The sequence below is a fragment of the Sarcophilus harrisii genome, chromosome 3 (assembly GCF_902635505.1).
Source record: "Sarcophilus harrisii chromosome 3, mSarHar1.11, whole genome shotgun sequence".
In the NCBI taxonomy this organism is placed as follows: Eukaryota; Metazoa; Chordata; class Mammalia; order Dasyuromorphia; family Dasyuridae; genus Sarcophilus; species Sarcophilus harrisii.
Window position 1 is genome coordinate 446,505,424 of NC_045428.1, and position 18,034 is coordinate 446,523,457.

Below are 18,034 nucleotides of genomic sequence, written 5' to 3' on the forward strand. Positions count from 1 at the left end.
TTAATTTGAGGTGTCATTTTAGAGTTTTTGGAGGGGAATTTGGGACAGCTTAGCTGAGTGTTTCTCTACTCTGCCACCTCGGCTCTGCCTCTGAAATTACCTTTCTTAAAAACATTTTGTTGCCAACAATGCTCTGGGCCTTCTCAAGAGGTCATGGTGCAGATAAAAGAATAATGAAAAAGCAAGATTCATTAGTTTTCCATCCTGCCCAATTTCAGTATAGAAATTCCCAATCATACTGAAGAAGCTTCTCACCCCCAGGACTATAGGATGTATCCAATTTTTGCAAGTTCATATAATCAATGAAGGAGAGCTTTAAAAAGCGCTGTCTGATGCTCAAAGAGGCAACTATCCTCTCTTTTACTGACCTTTTATACATATATTTTATGGGTCTAATTCTGATGACTACTTAGAAGAATCAGACAGTGACCTGTATACCTGACAGTACTGATAAATGACTGAATTCTGACTAACCTTGACCTACAAGCTACAGTTATAGAGTAGTCACATTTCAACGTGTAGATTAGGTCCTAAAATCAATGTGTAAGTCACAAAATGATTTAGTTAAAATTACCCTTGAAATGACTCACAACATACATTATACAGAATCTTTAAACAGCTGTAGCTGAAAAGTGGCTTGAAGCTCTTTGAAGGAAGGCATTCTGTATTAGAGAATGATGAAGCTGAAATTGTTACTATGAAATAATTGAAAATAAATTTTATTTTTCATTAAAAATGTATATTTTGTAATTCAAATAAATGCCCCCAAGTCCCTAAATATGCATACGTTTAAGCATCTTTATTTGATACTTACGTTTCTAAGTGACTTTTCAGCAGATCATACACCAATACATTATTACACTGCTTAGCAAAATGCAAAGCACTATTTTGATGTTTTGACAAAATATTACAATCTGCTCCACATTCAATCACAAGTCTTACAATATCTGAGTTTCCTCTTTTACAGGCCTGTAACAGGAAAAAAAATTAAGACAAGTAATTATATAAAGTCTAAGGAGTCTGTGTGTATGTGTGTAGGTGTGTGTATGAAGATATTGAAACTTAACAGAAATTTCTTCAAGGGAAGAACAGGGTCTACTTGACTCTTCAAAATAGGTGGCCTTCAAAAGATATTTTTGTGATTGACAATAATGATAAAAATAATAAAAGATGTTATGCCCAGAAATTGAAACAGGGTGCTAGGTCACTGGAATTGATAGAAACAATGCTTATGTACTTGGTTCACACCTTTGGAGTTTACCCCTTTGGGAGAGTTCACACATTAGCTCACACTTTAGAGTTCACACCTTCAAGAAATTATATATTAGGAGCTCTCACAAGTCAACTAGAGACTTTTGGGAGATTCACAAGTCAGGATTCAGTAGAGGAGATTCACAAGTCACAGTTCCCACAAGCCACTCTCTTGGAGTAGTCAGATCCATTCGATATTCCACCACTGTGTTGGCTGGAGGCTTTGAATTCAGAGGGAGCTGGAGGCTGAAGCTGGCAGAGGCAAAGGACTATCAACAAGAGCTCTCCGAACCAAGGAAAGCTAAGAGGGCTATTTTGGAAGAGACAATAAATGATTGGACTTTAACTCCTGGCTGCATTTAAGGTAATTATTACACTGAACTGAAACTAAGGCTGCCTCTAGAAGCCCCCCAAGAAATCTGCTCCCAGAGAATATAATTTAGAGAACATTACATTTTGGCGCCCCATATTGGGATAATCACCTCTCCCAAAGGTGTGAACTCCAAAGGTGTGAACCAAGTACATAAGCACTGTTTCTATCAATTCCAGTGACCTTAGCACCCTGTTTCAAGTTCTGGCCCATAACAAAAAGCTAGCATTTATAGTACTTTAAGTTTTGTAATACTTTACAAATATCTCATTTTGTCCTTGCTAAATAATCTTTTAAGTAAGTGCTATTATTATCTTCATTTTACAGATAAGGAAACTAAGGCAGACAGAAGTGATTTGGCCAGCATCACAAAACTTAAGTATCTCAAGGTAGATCAGAACTGACCCAAGATCCAGCATTCCATTATGCTAAAAAGCTACCAAATGCCAGGGCTTCTTGGGAAACACTCAAGAGATTTTCATTCTACTAGACTCTACTGTTTTTAAGATCACCCACATGGTTGTTAAAAGAGCCAATCCTTGACAAAAGCATTCTTGTTAGACTAGTTGTCACACTTCTTTGACTATACTATGTGGAATCAAAAAATAATTTCATATTTATTTCAGCAGTGATTTACTCTGCCATGTACCAACCTAAATATAGTAAATCTCAGGCAGCATTGTAAAAGATGGAAAAATTCGATCAAGACAGTTTCATTGCATCTAGAACAGAACACAGATAACAAGGTAAATTTCTTTCTTGTAAAAGAATTTCAGGCTACAACTATCTGTGTCTTTATTCATGTTATTTATCTTACTCATCCTTCTCCAGTATACTTTTAGAGGGGTAATTTTTTCCTATCAGATAGAATATTTGCACAGCTGAATAAAATATTTTACTTAGTGAGAAGACATGAGTCTAAACCTACCTTTGATCCTAAGAAGCCGTATATACTTAGTTAAATCTTCTGTGGTCCTTGGTTTCCTCATTTGAAAAATATAACAGTAGACTACTCATTATTTGCTTTCTAGTATATTTTGAGTTCAAAAATTATATGAACAACCTAACCAAACTTTGAAAGTAAATGAAATATTGATCTTTATTGAACTAGGCACTTAATCAACAAAAACCAATTTGTTTCAAGTGAAAATAAGTTTTACTAATTTGGGGCACGTATAATTAAGACCCTTCCTGTATTTATGGTAACCTATATTTATCTTCGTATAGCCTTCCTGTTTATAAAACATAAAAAAATAATTAATGGCAAAAAATGAGAACAAGAGGTAAGAGAATTGTTTGAAATTAAAAGCTGATAATAAAGCATCCTTGAAGATGACAATATAAAAGTCCAGCTACTTATTAAAAATACTGTTCCTAGGTTATCCTTTTCCTAAGTAGGCACATAATCATGGCTTTTATGGTATCTATCCTCACAGCTAGTCTGTTGCTTTTCTCTTATATGGAAAACATTTTTGAAGTATCACAGAATAACATCAAAGAACGAACAAAGAGTATATCAAAGAGTATAAAAAAACATTTAAAAAGAAAATCCATCTGGATAAGATGCCCTGTAATGTATGTATATTAAATAAGGTTTGTATTTAGATGATCTTCTCTACATTTGCCCACAGTAACATACATGTACTATCTAAATCTATATATATATATATATATATATATAGATAGATAGATAGATAGATTCTACTTAATTTATAATAACTTAGTAACATCTGAAGAACTAGTATAATCAAAAGAACCCTGGGGGTTTGGAGTCAGAAGACCTCTTTAAAATCTCCTTTGGTGATTTTGGGCAAATCATAAGTAAAAGGGAATGGACTTTTGCAGGTCTGTTACACTGTTTCTAAAGCCTATGATCTTATAACGAAATAAATTAGTAAGAGATGAATCATAATTGTCATGATTCACATGGAGTTGTTTTTAAAAAGCATTTAGTGATGGAAGTATTCATAGATTTTTCTCTTGCTGAGAGTTTATTATAATCTGCATGCTTATAGATTCTTAATATTTATAAATGTCATCTACTTTAGAATATATTAATAGTCATCTGAAAAATACAAAGCTCAATACTGATTCACAGACCACTACATAGCATTTCCAATCCCTCTGTTTTTGTCCGCTTGCATTTTTGACTTCCTTCACAGGTTAACTGTTATTATTTCAAAGTCCAATTCTTCTTGTGCAGCAAAATAACTATGGCTATGTATACATGTATTGTATTTAACATATACTTTAACATATTTAACATTTATTGGTCTACCTGCCATCTGGGGGAGGTAGTGAGGGGAAAGAGGGGAAAAATTGGAACAAAAGCTTTGGCAATTGTCAATGCTGAAAAAAAATTACCCATGCATATATCTTGTAAATAAAAAGGTATATATTAAAAAAAAAATACTGATTCACAGAATCTCTTTGAAGAAATTTCCAAATCTGAGTCTAATCTGTACTTGAACAAGAATACATATTACAACATAACATGAGTGATGATTCTATATATGTGCTAGTTAGCATGGAGCTATCCAAGAAGGAGTAGCCCACTGCTCAAGGCAACCCATTCCACCTCTGAATCATTCTAATTGTTGGTAAGCTTTTCCTGACCTTAATCCTAAATTTGGCTCTTTGAAACTTCCATCCATTTGCTTTTATCAAGCAAAAAAAGGCTAATTTTTCTAAAACTAGTAAGGCTACTTTCTGTTTTCTCATCTAAGATACTGATACTAGAGACAAGAACTAGAAGCTAGGTCTTCTGGTCCAGTGCTTATTCCCACATCTCACAGCACATGATATCGAGATGAAATATATGAAGTCTTAACTTATTGTGCAGATGCTACTAACAAAGAAAAAATCCAGAGTCACAGACTTGGATCTTCAAGAGATTCTTTTCAAGTTTAGCCCTTTCAATCTTATATATCAATATTCTATAATATTTCCTTTCAGCTCCAGACACATAAGTCTTTTACCTCCCATGTACACTATGCTTATTTTTGTGACTAAATCCTTATTAATAAGGACAAATTATTCTACTAATATTTATAGATATGCCTGGCATATATAGCTTCTAGTAATGATTTCTTTCTTAAAAAAAAAAAAAAAAAAAAAAAAAAAAAAAAAAGCAACCAGGGTTAAGTGCCCAGGATTACACAGCTTGCAAATGTCAACTATCTAAAGCAGAATTTGAACTCAGGTCTTCCTCCCAAAGCCAGTGCTCTATCCATTGCACTATCTAGCTGCCCCAGAACGTTTTGGGGGGTGGGGTGGGGAGGGAAAAGGGGTTGTGAAGGGTAAGGGAAGAGACAAGTAAGGTTAAGTGACCTAGGGTCACACAGCTAGTGTCTGAAATCATATTTGGATTCAGGTCCTCCTTATTCCAATGTTAGTATTTCTATCCACTGTACAACCTAGCTGCTCTTTACAGCTTCTACTCAAACTCTACTCAGATATCAACAAACTCAGAACGTTGGTAATTTTGAGTTTACAAAAGCATTCTACCAGAACACATTCTCCAGGAGGTTCTACCAAGTTGGAAAAGTCCCAAGTAGGGAGTCTGGTGATGAACTATATATCTGTTGTCTAAAAACCAGGTTACTTAATTTTGGAGAAATATTTAATACTATGTGCTGAGAACTTTGTTGTTCCCCAACCCAGAATCTACCTTTTCCTCAATTCTTCCTAAACTTTATGATTTATCTCAAGTCCCACCTACTTTTTGAATCTTTAACTACACTTATTTTTCCCTTTGTTGACATCCCTTAGCATTTATCATGTAGATTAAAGGTTCTGGCCTAACATAATATATGTGGTCTTTCTCTCTAGGGAGTCTCAGATGTGAAAGCTTCATTTAGCCACACAAAAAATAAACTATAAACTAATGCATCATATTTTTTTTGTTTGTTTCTCTCACATAGCATTAGCACCATGCTGATATAAAAACAAAAAGACAAAAAATTTAAAGAGGGGTGTGTGTGTGTGTGTGTGTGTGTGTGTGTACGCGCGTGTGCGCGCACATGCAGTGTTCTAATGAAAACATATACTGAGATAGGAAGAGAAAATTAGAAAGAAAGCAACAACCTGACAGTACAAATAAGGAATATGAACCAAATCCAAAGTCAAAATATAGAAATAAAATTTTGGTTCTAAAAGTGAGGTTAAAGTAATCTACCAAAAGAAAAAAAAAAAGAAAACTCTTTCATGTTACAGATGAATTAATAAGACTTAGCAATGTAAAGTGACTTATCCAAAGTTACAACGATAAGCTGCAGAGAGAGGATTTCAATCAATCAACCATCAAGGCTTTATCAAGCTCCTACTGTGTAACAAACACTTTGTTAAGCTCTGGGAATATAAAAACAAAACTTTAAAACACTCATTGCCCTCAAGGATTTAACAGTCTAATGGGAGAGATCACATATGATATACAGTGTGTATACATATTATATATTTGCAGTTTGGAGAGAGTGTGTTGGCAATTCTGGGATCAGAAAACACCTTATGTAAAATGACTGACTCCAAATCAAAGACTACTTTTACTCTACCACACCACATCATACCAGCGCTTAAGATAGATGATTCTCAATGATAAATATAAGAACAGACTAAAAGATATTATGTGAATATGGAAACCTGTTTTGCATAATTTCACATGTACAATTAATAGCCCATGTCTTCCTTCTCAGTGGGAGGGAGAAGGAAGGGAAAGAAAAAATTTGGAACTCAAAAAAATTTTTTTAAATGAAATGTAAAAACAAAGTTACTTTTAAAAATAAAAATAAAATGAATGTGACCATCAAAAAAGTTAAAAACTTAATAATCAACTCTATGAAATCCCACCACAATGCCTATATATTAAGAGTATGTGAAGACAAAAAGAAAACTTCTATATACACCAAAATTTTTGCGACTTCATTTTTATTAAGTGTTTTTTCTCTCCCTTCCACCCCTTTCCCCCTCCCCCAATTAGGAGAAAGTGGGGGGAAGAGAGGATCATAGCAATATGATTGCCAAAAAGGAAAAGAGCATCACTGAAGCATTTTTTTCATGTGCAGAGAGGAAGAAACACAGGAAAGGAGGACAGCTCTAGAAGTATTCACATATTAGATTTGCCTGCTGCACAAGACAGAGGGAATCAGTTTCACATACAGTTCTTTCTTTCTGTTCTAATCTACATATGGAATTTCCTGTCTGAGCTGGTGTTTGTTAAGAATAGGAAAAAAAAAGTCACAGCGGTCCTCCTGGTGATATAGAATTGAAATTAAAGAAGATGTCCAAAAACAGGGAATCTGCTAAGCAAACTGTGGTATACACAATGGAATATTATTATAACAAACAATGAATATGCAGAATTCAGAGAAGCCTGGGAAAACATATAAATTGATGCAAAGCATAGCTAGGGAAATAATATACCAAAAAACTGCTAAATATAAAAGAAAAGGGAAAAAACTCTGAAAATGAGCACCATTTAAAATATAATGACCAAGTTTCACCTGGATGAAGAGTTAAGAAAAATTAATCTTCCCTTTTTACCAGAGGTGAGGGACTATGGGAATGGAACACTGAATATATTTTCAAATCAGCTAGATGCAATGATATATTATTGAATTGCTTTTCTCTCATCCTGAATGTTTTATTCTTGGTTATAAAGGATGACTTGCTGCATAGGGAAGGGGGAAAGGATATGATACAAAAACCATTACTGATAAAATTTTCTCTATAACACCTCTCTAGATTAATCCTAGATTTACCTCCACAAATTCTAACTTTCATTTCATCAACTTCCTTATTGCTTGTATGTAAAATATTATTATGGATGTTAATTTTTATTATACTTTTATTTCTGTTCTTTCTGTCTTAGAGATCTTTCTTGTCTTTTTGTTCTCTTTTTATTCTAATATCTAATTTCTATTAATAAACATAATCTACTATGTGAAAAAAGTATTACCTTCATTAATGCAGTTTCTCCATTACTCTGCTGAACATTCACAAAAGCTCCAGCTTCCAAAAGAATAGCCACCGTAGTTAGAAAGTTCTTTGAAAAGAGAAAGTCAAATCGAAATCCCAAAGCCATTATTTTTGTACTTAATAGTAAAAAAAAAAAATTATAATTTCATTATTTGGCAATAATATGAAATAAATCCCAAGCAATCATCTGTTATTCATAACAGCTTCATTTATGATTTTATTTTTATGTATAAAATATGCTAGTTTCTAATGGACAGATTTATCTTAAGTAATACCATGGCTTCTTTTGGGAGATATTCTGAGTATTTCATTAACTGCTCCACAAAAAGTCCTTAGTTTGTAAGATGCATTACAAACAAATATGAACTAGATCATTATTAGGAGACTAAGTAGCTGTCATTTTAATACAGAGCAGAAAGATACATGTGACTGACATTTTGGGAATACTCTTATAAAAGAAACTTCTTCCTGGATCCAATAGCAATCAATCTTTACAAAGATTACTAAATTTAATCCACTGCATTAAAAAGTAACTAACCTTCTCAGCTGCGTGAATGAGAGCAGTGGTTCCATTTTTTTGTCTACCATTAACTTTAGCTCCTTTCTTGATAAGGAGCCTGAGTAGGTCATCTTGTCCTCCTGCTGCTGCAAGCATCACCAGTGTCATTCCACTAGAGTCCTTTATTTTTAAAGGAGAAGAAGTGTTAAACTTTAATAAGGAACTTTTTAAAAATAAAGGCTTTAGAGATGAGTTATAAATTCAATTTAAAACAAGAAACTTCAATGATTATTTATTAAGTCAAGTGAATGAGTCCTGGTTATTCTGTTGTGTCTAACTCTTCATAACCCTATTTATCTCCTCATATTTGAATGTAAGCAGTTTATCAGCACTGTTCATTTATGTTTACTTTTTCACATTTCTCTTCAATCCTGTCTTTGAACTTCAAAGTTTCTCCATGACTCAGGAATGCGTGGAAATGCTCAATTTCATTAAAGTTCCATTTTCCCCCTTCCACTGCTTAATACCTCAGTTTTGTTAAGTAAGTTATTCTTGGCTGTAAACCTATATCTTTTGTTTTCTATTTTATTTCTGTTCTAAGTTCTTTGCTCCTTTACAGAGTGCCTGCTACCCTGTATGTGATTCTGTCTGTGTATGGTTTCTTGGTATTTTAAATAAATTCTTTCAGAATGCTACCTGCAGCATACTTTCCTTGGCCTGGAAACTCCAGATTTTGACTACAATGTTACTGGGAGGTTTCATTTTGGAGTTGCTTTTTAGGAAGTACTAGTAGAGTCTTTCTTCTACTTTATCATCTCTTAAGTTTTCTTGAAATAGGATGTCTAGGTTCTCTTTTGAGTAATGATGTTCAGGGAGTTTACTGACTCTTAATTTTTTCCTCCTCTGATCTGATTTTCAGATCACTTTTTTTTTTTTTTGTGCTTGCTATGAGATACCTTATTTATTTATTTATTTATTAATGATTTCAAGCTTTTGACTTTATTTCTTATTGCCTTAACATTGGTTTCTTTTTGGTCTACTCCACTCTTCAGAGAGTTTGTTGCTAGAGCCAAGTTTTCTACCTCCACCAGGTTGTTAATTCCAATTTCAATCCTTTCTTCCAAAGTTCTTTTTCTCCCCTTTTTTCCCCCTTAGAACTCTCATGACACTTATAAAAATATTTTAAATTCCTGCTTTACTTCTTTGAGAAATTTCTGAATTTGTGTCCAAGCTTTGTTTTTCTTTGGGACTTTGTCTGCAGATGTTTTGGAGTCATTCTTTTCTTCTGTATTTGTTTCTTGAACATCCCTACTACTATAAGTGAATAGCTCACTACAGTAGTGAAGTTCTTTTTTTTGTTTGCCTACTCTTCCAGCCTATTCCTTGACTTTGGGATATAATATTAGAGCTGGGCCCTCTGGCACTTTTAGAGGATGTTTCTGGGCTGATCCTGCTGTTGAATTCTTGAGATACTGGATAGTGTGTCAATTCAGGGACAAGCTAGAGACATGCAAGCTTTCAGTATTCGCAGAATGATCTAATCCAAGACAGACTGATTGCTGCTTCCCTGGTCTGAATTCTGCAAATTTCTGACTTGAGTTTCAGTCTGGGCAAAAGTAGACTGCTACTGGATCTGCCCCTATCAGCCACCTGAGGAGGTTTACTGGTTCAGAGTGACAGAACTGTGGGTTCCCTGCCCTAGTTGTTCTTCTGCAGGCTTCATACTACTCCAGAAACTGAAAATGACACCCTGGTTCTGCAAGTTCTAAAATCTGAGTCACATAATTACTGCTTACTCTTTTTCAAGTAAACTGCTTAGGGTAGGCAACTGCTCCTTACCCCCAAATATCACTCATACACAGGTTTGCAATCCAGGACCTGTAAATGGATATTTGGCAACAAAATCTTCCAGTTGGCCAACCTGTTCTTACCATTGGGCCCCACTATGGCTTTGGTACTTCTTATCCTGTTGCACAGCTTCTCCTTTCCAGTGAAATTTTCCTTTCTCCAGTGCGCTGCCATAGACTAGAAAAATGCCTCACTGTGACTTTTTATTTTCTTTTCCCATGAGGATTTGGCCCAGGATTTCCCATCAGGAGCAGATCCCATCAGAATCTAAAAACTGCGTTTTTACATATTTTTAGAGAAATCTGGTAAAAGTCTGCATTACTTCTTTCCTACTACTCTCTGCCATTCTGGATCCATCTTTGACTAAGGAGTTTAGATTAAAAAGAATTCTTTTGAAAATGTCGATAGCTAACTGCTAAATGGGTGAGCTTTTCTTCTGAGTGGCTAGTGTAAGTTTTTATGTTCTAGCAAATTTTACTTTGTGAATTGTTTGTCATATATGTAACTGCTGCATTTTAGATATACCTAATTTCTTAATTTTTGGGAAAAACATTTTTGCTTGAGGTATTCTAAATGAGGTAATCTAAATAAAAATGAGAAAGTGTAAGTGCATAATGTTCTGATAGGTACCAAAAAAAAAAAAAAGAGGAAACAAAATTAACTAAATCTGAAACGGAAAAAAAAAATCAAAGTTCTGACAAAAAGGAGAAAGTTTAGTTGAAAAGGTTGCTTTAGGTAGAAATAATGTAGCCCAAATACTGAGATTTATTGTAATAAGGAAGAAAGAAAAACTGTTAGAAAGGCCATGAGACAAACATCATTTTAAAGAATACTGGTAACTGTCTCTGATGTCACACATTAACTAGTTTATAGAAGATACATTTCAATAAAATTTTCATAAGAATACCATATTCTAACCTCTTGATCCAAATTGTAGTCCTCATTTGAATTAAGTGCAATTTTCACTGTCACGTAGTCTCCATTTTTCACTGCATCTCTCAGTAAGTCTAAAGAAGGAAAAAAAAGTCAATTTTACCAATTCTAATATCTGGATTTTTTATATTACCAAATGGATTTCTTGAATGATATGTAACAATTTCAAAAGTACTTACTACTTGGTATAGCATCCGCTGTTGTAAAAGTCTCATCTTCCCCATTAAGATGCTTTTGAAAATCTTCTAATTTCATCCATTCCAGCTGCAAATCCATTCCCAAACTCAAAACTTGCTGCCTGTCTGTTATATATGCAGATGACTTATTATCTTTTTAAAGATGATCATAATATCACAGATATTCCTATTTTTCCATCTTTCTCCATCTTATGTAGAAACTAAGAACTAAGTCACAAAGTAAAATATCTATATCTATACAGATCTATCACATACTAAAAAATTCTGTTTTACTTACTTTTACTGACTTACTTTAAAATAAAAACTTACTTTTATTGGTTCCTTTGCTTAAAATAAAAATCAAAAAAGTAAGTTTTCCTTTGAACACAGAATTATCTGAATCTCAACTTTGCCATTTAGCACTTGGGTGACACCTTGGGCAAATGACTAAAATTTGTGGACCTCAATTTTCTCATCTGAAAAAGAAAGGACTGAACTAGATGGCTAAATTTCCTTTCTAGCTTTAAATCTACAACCCTATAATATTGTAATATTTAAATGTAACAGTTTCAGCAAATTGTTAGCAGCATTGATACTTGATTAGGTTGGGAAAAGGAATAAACTATAGGATAGCCTCAAATAATTCGGTTAATAATAATAGTGCTTTTTGAAATTATTTTACCTAGTTATTAAAATATGAAAATGGCAATTCTTGAAACTATGAGATTTAATAAGTTGACTTTTCCTCCCAATTAACAACAATGCAACATAACCAGTAGTTTTTGGCCACAAAAAATTTGAGATTTGTAGAAATTTGTACTTAAGATAATAAAGGAACTTTTCCTAATGAATTTTCTAATAAACAAAAACTCATAACTGTTAACCATTAAGATTTTCTAATGAGAAGTCCTTTATTAGTCATCCTTATCTTTTACTATACAAGAGCTCAGATTTTTTTTTTTCTGAATAGCTAGATAACTTGGCTCCCCAATCTTTGCATGTGGCTCATGTACCTGCCTAAGTCTTCTCTGCTGCTGCTTTTCTTACCATTTCGAATGTCTTTACATCAACTGCATACCAAGTCTCTCTCCTTCTTACTTTAAAATATAGAATTTCTTATCTTCCATAAACTTTTCCTTGATTAACCCTACTAGTAGTTTTAATGCATTCTGGCAATATTACAGCTTTTATAACTGTGACGAGTTATGAATGTATTTGTTTGTAATAGTATTGTATAGTCAAACTTTTATTTCTGCCTTCAGCCTCCCAAATTTGTTTCTTTTGTTAGTTTCTAAATTTAATGAACATGTGCTTATTTAATTCTTGTCCATTAGCTGAGTCAGAGAGTTTAGGATGTTTTCCTTCTTCAACTTAAATTATTGGTTTATATTTTAAGATAGGTCTTAGTCTATCCTACCTTCTAGACTTTAGATAGAAATTAAAATGAAAGAGAAAACTAGAAAATGTAGGGTGGGGGGGGGGACTCCAAAAACTTTTATCTTCTTTTTTCTAAGTACCCTACACAAATGATAAGATTTATAAAATAATAACAATATTAACTTGGTTGGCTTTTGATAGACTTGTAATTTATGACTCATTTTTCATCATACTTACCAGAATTTTCATCCATTTGACACACATTGTCTAATACTTCTTGATCACCTTCTGCAGCTATATAAGCCCATGTATCAGTTTCATCCCTTGTACTTCTTCTCTCTTTGTATAACTGTTTATTTTCCTTAGTTCTATAGTCTTCAGTAAATGTTTCTTCTCTTTTCCGATTATTCTCTGAATAGTCTTTTTCTTCTGGTGTTAATGTAAATAAATCAAATGCATTCCTCATTTCTTTATATGCTGGTAATAATAAAGAGTTTTATAACATTAAATTACAAATGCTTGTTGCAAACAAATAATAAAATCCTGTCTTATGGATGCATTAAGAAAAACTGCTGTTTCTACTTGCTAATACAAATGACTGTGATAAAGAAGTACCCAAATTCATTACCATAATCGCCAAACAATTTCAGTGTATCATTTTTATTGGTTATCCAATATCCAATAAAGTTCATGATGGTAATTGGCTCTGCTCCTCTACCTTCCGTGACCACCTCCTCCTGCCACCAAAGGACTCTGGACTCATATGGACTAAGTTTCATCATAGAACTTGACCTTAAATGCAAAATCTCTCTTTTTTTAGTTTACTGCCCCAACTTGGATTAATTCTGACTTCTAAAATAAAACTTTCTCATAACTCATGTCTAGGATGTCCCCAGAAACCACAAAGGCATTTATTTTATAAATAATATGATTAATGAGTACAGAATAGTCTTTATTTTACCCTATAGAAAATGTAAAGGATGCTAACCAAAGCCTCAAAGGAACCCATGAATAAACACTGAAGCAAAAAAGAAAATGTAATCCACCATAATTTCTTAGAAAGTACAGATACCTAGCTCTATTTTTTAGCACTATGAAGAATAGGAGTCAATTTGTCTTAAAAAGGATAATTTATAGTAAACATTCAAAAAATAATATATGTTAATAATCACATAAAATTCAATTATTTATACTCACTCTTTATTCCCTTTTGCTCTTTTTTCCCTTTTTCTTCCTTGTCAGAATCATACCTTTTCTGATATTTTTCTTTTACTTCATTTTTCCTTGTTTCTTTCTCCTAACAATGAAAGCATGATACAAATGAATTAGAAACTGACAATATTTATTAAACAAGGTCCTTTAAACAGTGTAAAACATGGCTCCAAGGCCAAGGAGTCTATTTTCCTATGATAAAATTACAAAATCTTATAATTTTTTTCCTTATATCCCTACAACTCTGGACTATCCTAACATTGTTTATAGGTAAAAAAGACATACTCATAACATTAAATAACAATGTTTAATCACATATCCCATCAGATTACAAAGATGGGAAAACAATGTAGGGATTCCAGCAAAACAGGAATGCACTAAAAGCAGTTGGTTTTCATAATCAATACTTTTTCTGCTTTTTTTCTGTATGAAAAAATGTTTATCAGTGTTTATTGACAATAAGAAAAGTGAAATATTTTCAAAAATACAACCATGCTAATTTCCTGCTATTAGAGTGAGAAATTATTCAGAACTGCTGAAGAAAAGTTAGAATTTAATTTATATGCTGACCTAGACATTTCACTATTACTGCTCTACACCTAAAGATAGTTATAGACAGTAGGAAAAAATCCATATGTAAAAAACTATTCATAGCAGAGTTACTTGTGATAAGAAAAAATTTGGAAAGAAATAATGTGCCCAACAACTGAAGAATTGGATAAGTCAAATCATGATATATATAAATGTACAAGAATATTATCACATCCTAATTTACAAGCATGAAGAATTCAGAAAACATGTGAATGCTATTACATCAAAGTTGAAGGACATATCCCTTTCTGTTAATAAAGGAACTGGTTTTCAGTAAATGAACTTTGCAGGTGTGTGTTTGGATGTTTATTAATAATAGCATTTATATATCCCTTAAAAGCTTGCCAAATGCTTTACAACTATTTCTTCATTTTATCTTCTTCATAATTCTGGGAAGTAAGTACTATTATTATCCCCATTTTACAGGAAACTGAGGCAAATAGAGATTCAGTGACTTGCTCAGTCATATAGTTAGTAATTGTCGGAGGCCAGATATGAACTAAGTACTTCTGATTGGAGAGCCAGCGCTTTATTCACTACACCATCTCACTCTGTAAAAAAGCATTTGAGAAGTATCTAATTTATTAAAACAAAATTTATTAAGTAAATTTTTAAAAGCTCTATGAAAATCAATGAAGCTAGAATAAAAAACCACTAATGATTAAGAAAAAATTATTTGCATCAAATATCTCTGATAAAACTTTGATATCAAATATAAAAAGAGATTTAATACAACTATTTAAGGCTATCAATCATTCTTCAATGGATAAATAAACATTTTTGGTAAGAGTATGAACAAATAGTTCTAAATAAAAGAACTATGAACTATATGAAAGATCAGCCCAAATAACCACTAAAAAGAAAAAATATATATTCCAATCATTCTGAGATTTAACCTCACCACCAGTATTATAGGAAAGATGACAAAAAATAGAAACTGTTAATGGAGGGGAGTGCCTATGGGAAGACAAGATAGGTAAAGCTCATCTACTGCAGAAAGGGCTGGCAACTGATTCAATGGTTCTGGAAAACAATTTGAAATTATGCTAAAAAAGTAAATAAATATCTGTAGCCTTTGACCCCAAAATCACACTTCTAGATATGTATTCTCCCATGAAAGACAGAAAGAATCCATATGCATTCAAATATACATATATAAGTATTTGGGGGAGGTTAAGGGTGGCAAAAAATTGGAAATAAAATAGTTGCTGACAAACTGGATAATGGCTAAATAAATCACACTATAGCAGTGTAATGGCATATTAATCACTGTTCTATAAGAAATGAAAATATGAAGAATTTACTTAAGTGTGGAATTATATGCACTGATGTAGAGTTAAGTAAGCAGAACTAGGAAAATGATATATAAAATGTTTAATAATATAGATATAAAAGAAAACAAAAAGAACTCCTGAAAAGAAAAGCTAAATAAATATTGACTTGTTTCTTACATTTTAAAAAGAAAGCTTTAGACACTTCAATGACTGATTCAAAAAGGTTGAAAGTTCTATAAACAAATTCATGTCACAAACTATGGCACTTTTGCCCTTTGCTTTTCTTCTATTATTGTAAGATAATGGCCAATGTCAAAGGATAATTCTTGCTATCTTGAAAGGTTTGTCAGATCCCAAAAAAGTCTGAGCCCCTAAGATGATTAGAACATGCCCAAAGTAGTCATGGAATTTTAATCAGTCTTTTGTTCATCATCTTAAAGTATAGATTTGAGAGCGTAGATAACACTCTATATCTTGCTTCCCCATCAGTTGTGACCCTAGAACCCTTAGGATACAAAGAAAATACACATAAAATTAGGGGATATACTTTCTGCACAAAAAGGAAAAACAAGGAAACCATCTTTGGAGCTATGGATTTCCTGAGACTACCTATCTCTCCCCACCCCTGCCCTCAACTTCTTCCATGCACACATCTTCCTACCCCTTTACCCTCATCTTATATTTATTTCATATACTTGCAGCATCTCCTATACAGCTCATCTGAAGTTTCAGTTGTAGATAACAGTCTAACTTTTACTTATGAGCTCTTTCCCTTAATAAAATGGATTATTTACCGAAGGGGGAAAATCACTCATTTGGAGCTCCAAAATACAGAAATTAAGATGGGCAAAAAAAATTTGATAAATCTGTTTTTTCATTCAAAGGGAAAAATCCTATAAACTCAGAGAAAAAACAATAATTCAGTCTCTAGTTAATAGTCCAGGAAAATATACTTGGGGGGAAAAAAAAAAGAGTACTGTGCTATTTTAGGTATAAGCAAAAAACCCAGGCTGAATAACTACAAACATTCAATGCTCTCAAAGTAATGTGAGATACAGGATGAAGTCTGAGCACTTCTTTACTAACCTAAACTCTGCAAGTTCCTGACCTGCAATTCGGTCTGTCTCTGATTGGAGTTCCAGTAGATTGCTGCTGGACCCAGTCATTTCAATTAGATGAAAAGCTCTATAGCTTCAAGCTTCAGGATGACAGAATTGAAGGCTTCCCTGTGGTCTTGTATTCTTGTCTTGGTTTTTCAGATCCAAGTTTTAGACTGGGCAAGTGGCTGAAACCCAAAACCTGCTCTGCTTCACTGGATCAGAGCCATACAAAACTCTTACTTGCTTCTGCGCTTGCTCCTTGATCAGTACACAGCTGAGGGCCCATGACTGCGCTCCTTATCTGAAACCAAACTTCTTAGAAGATTCAAAGCAGTTGTAAATGGTTCAAAGTAAATATGGCAGAATGACTCCAGTGGAGCCACCAAGGGATATGTGTTTGACTTTGTTCTGTTTAACATTTTTACCAACAAATCAGATAAAGACAAAGATAGTGTAAGCATTAACTTTGCATGTAATACAAAGCTAGCTATCAGAGTGGATGAGGACATCAGGATCCAAAAAATCTTGACAGGCTAGAGCATTGGGCTGGATTTAATAAGAAATTCAAATGCAATAAATATAAAGCCTTTAAAATTTACTTCATAAGTTTAAGATAAATGGGAAAAAATTTAGTAAGCATTTACTATATAGCAGGAACTGTGTCAAGCATTAGGAATAAATATACAAACAAGACAGTTCCTGTCTTCCAAATAATTATATTATGGAAGCTTTTATTTTTTTCTCTGAATTGGAGATTCTGGATTTTGACTATGTTGTTATTGGGAGTTTTCATTTTAGGGTTTCATTGAGGAGATGACCAGAAGAGGCTTTCTATTCTTTGCCCTCTGGTTCTATGAAACCTGAGCAATGTTCTTTTACAATTTCTTAAAACATGTTTAACCTCTTTTTTGGTTATGGCTTTCAGGTAGTCCAAGGATTCTTAAAAGATATCTCCTCAATTTGTTTTGCAGATCAGTTGTCTTTGCTATGAAACAGATGCCTCACATTTCTTTTTTATTTTTGCAGCCTTTTTTTTGGTTGTTGTTTGTTTGTTTTATTACTTCTTTTTGCTTCATCAAGTGATTAACTTTTTGGAGGAGCCATTCTAATTTTCAATGAATCCGTTGCTTGGGTAAGGTTTCGTACCTCCTGTGCCAAGCTACTAATTACCTTTCCAATTCTTTCTTTTATAGACCATGATCATGTCTTTCCTTATTATATCCGCTAGTACTGACATCTATAAAATAATTTTAAAGTTTTTAAAGGCTCTAGTTTCATTTCTTCCAAGAATTCTAGGTGAATTTGTGCTCAAACTGTTTTTTTTTTTTCTTTAAGGTTTGCTTGTAGATATTTTGGAGTCATTCTCTTCTTTTAGATTGGTGTACTGAGTATTCCTGTCACCATAACAGATTTTTATGATAGGATTTTTC

General features: G+C 33.1%; 1 protein-coding gene across 2 annotated transcripts in view; it reads right to left on the reverse strand.

Moving 5' to 3' along the window:
• The window catches only part of MPHOSPH8 (M-phase phosphoprotein 8), a 58,210-nt gene that overhangs the window by 20,142 nt on the left and 20,034 nt on the right, over window positions 1-18,034 (reverse strand). For both annotated transcript variants that reach the window (XR_004233159.1, XM_003764435.4), the window contains exons 4-10: window positions 13,625-13,724; window positions 12,665-12,904; window positions 11,054-11,176; window positions 10,860-10,948; window positions 8,133-8,273; window positions 7,575-7,661; window positions 815-969 (exon numbers count right to left, since the gene is read on the reverse strand). Coding sequence is in view for 1 of the 2 variants with exons in the window: in XM_003764435.4 (XP_003764483.2) it covers window positions 815-969; window positions 7,575-7,661; window positions 8,133-8,273; window positions 10,860-10,948; window positions 11,054-11,176; window positions 12,665-12,904; window positions 13,625-13,724 (935 nt within the window). In the remaining variant the exon portion in view is untranslated. The remainder of the gene's footprint in view (window positions 1-814; window positions 970-7,574; window positions 7,662-8,132; window positions 8,274-10,859; window positions 10,949-11,053; window positions 11,177-12,664; window positions 12,905-13,624; window positions 13,725-18,034) is intronic.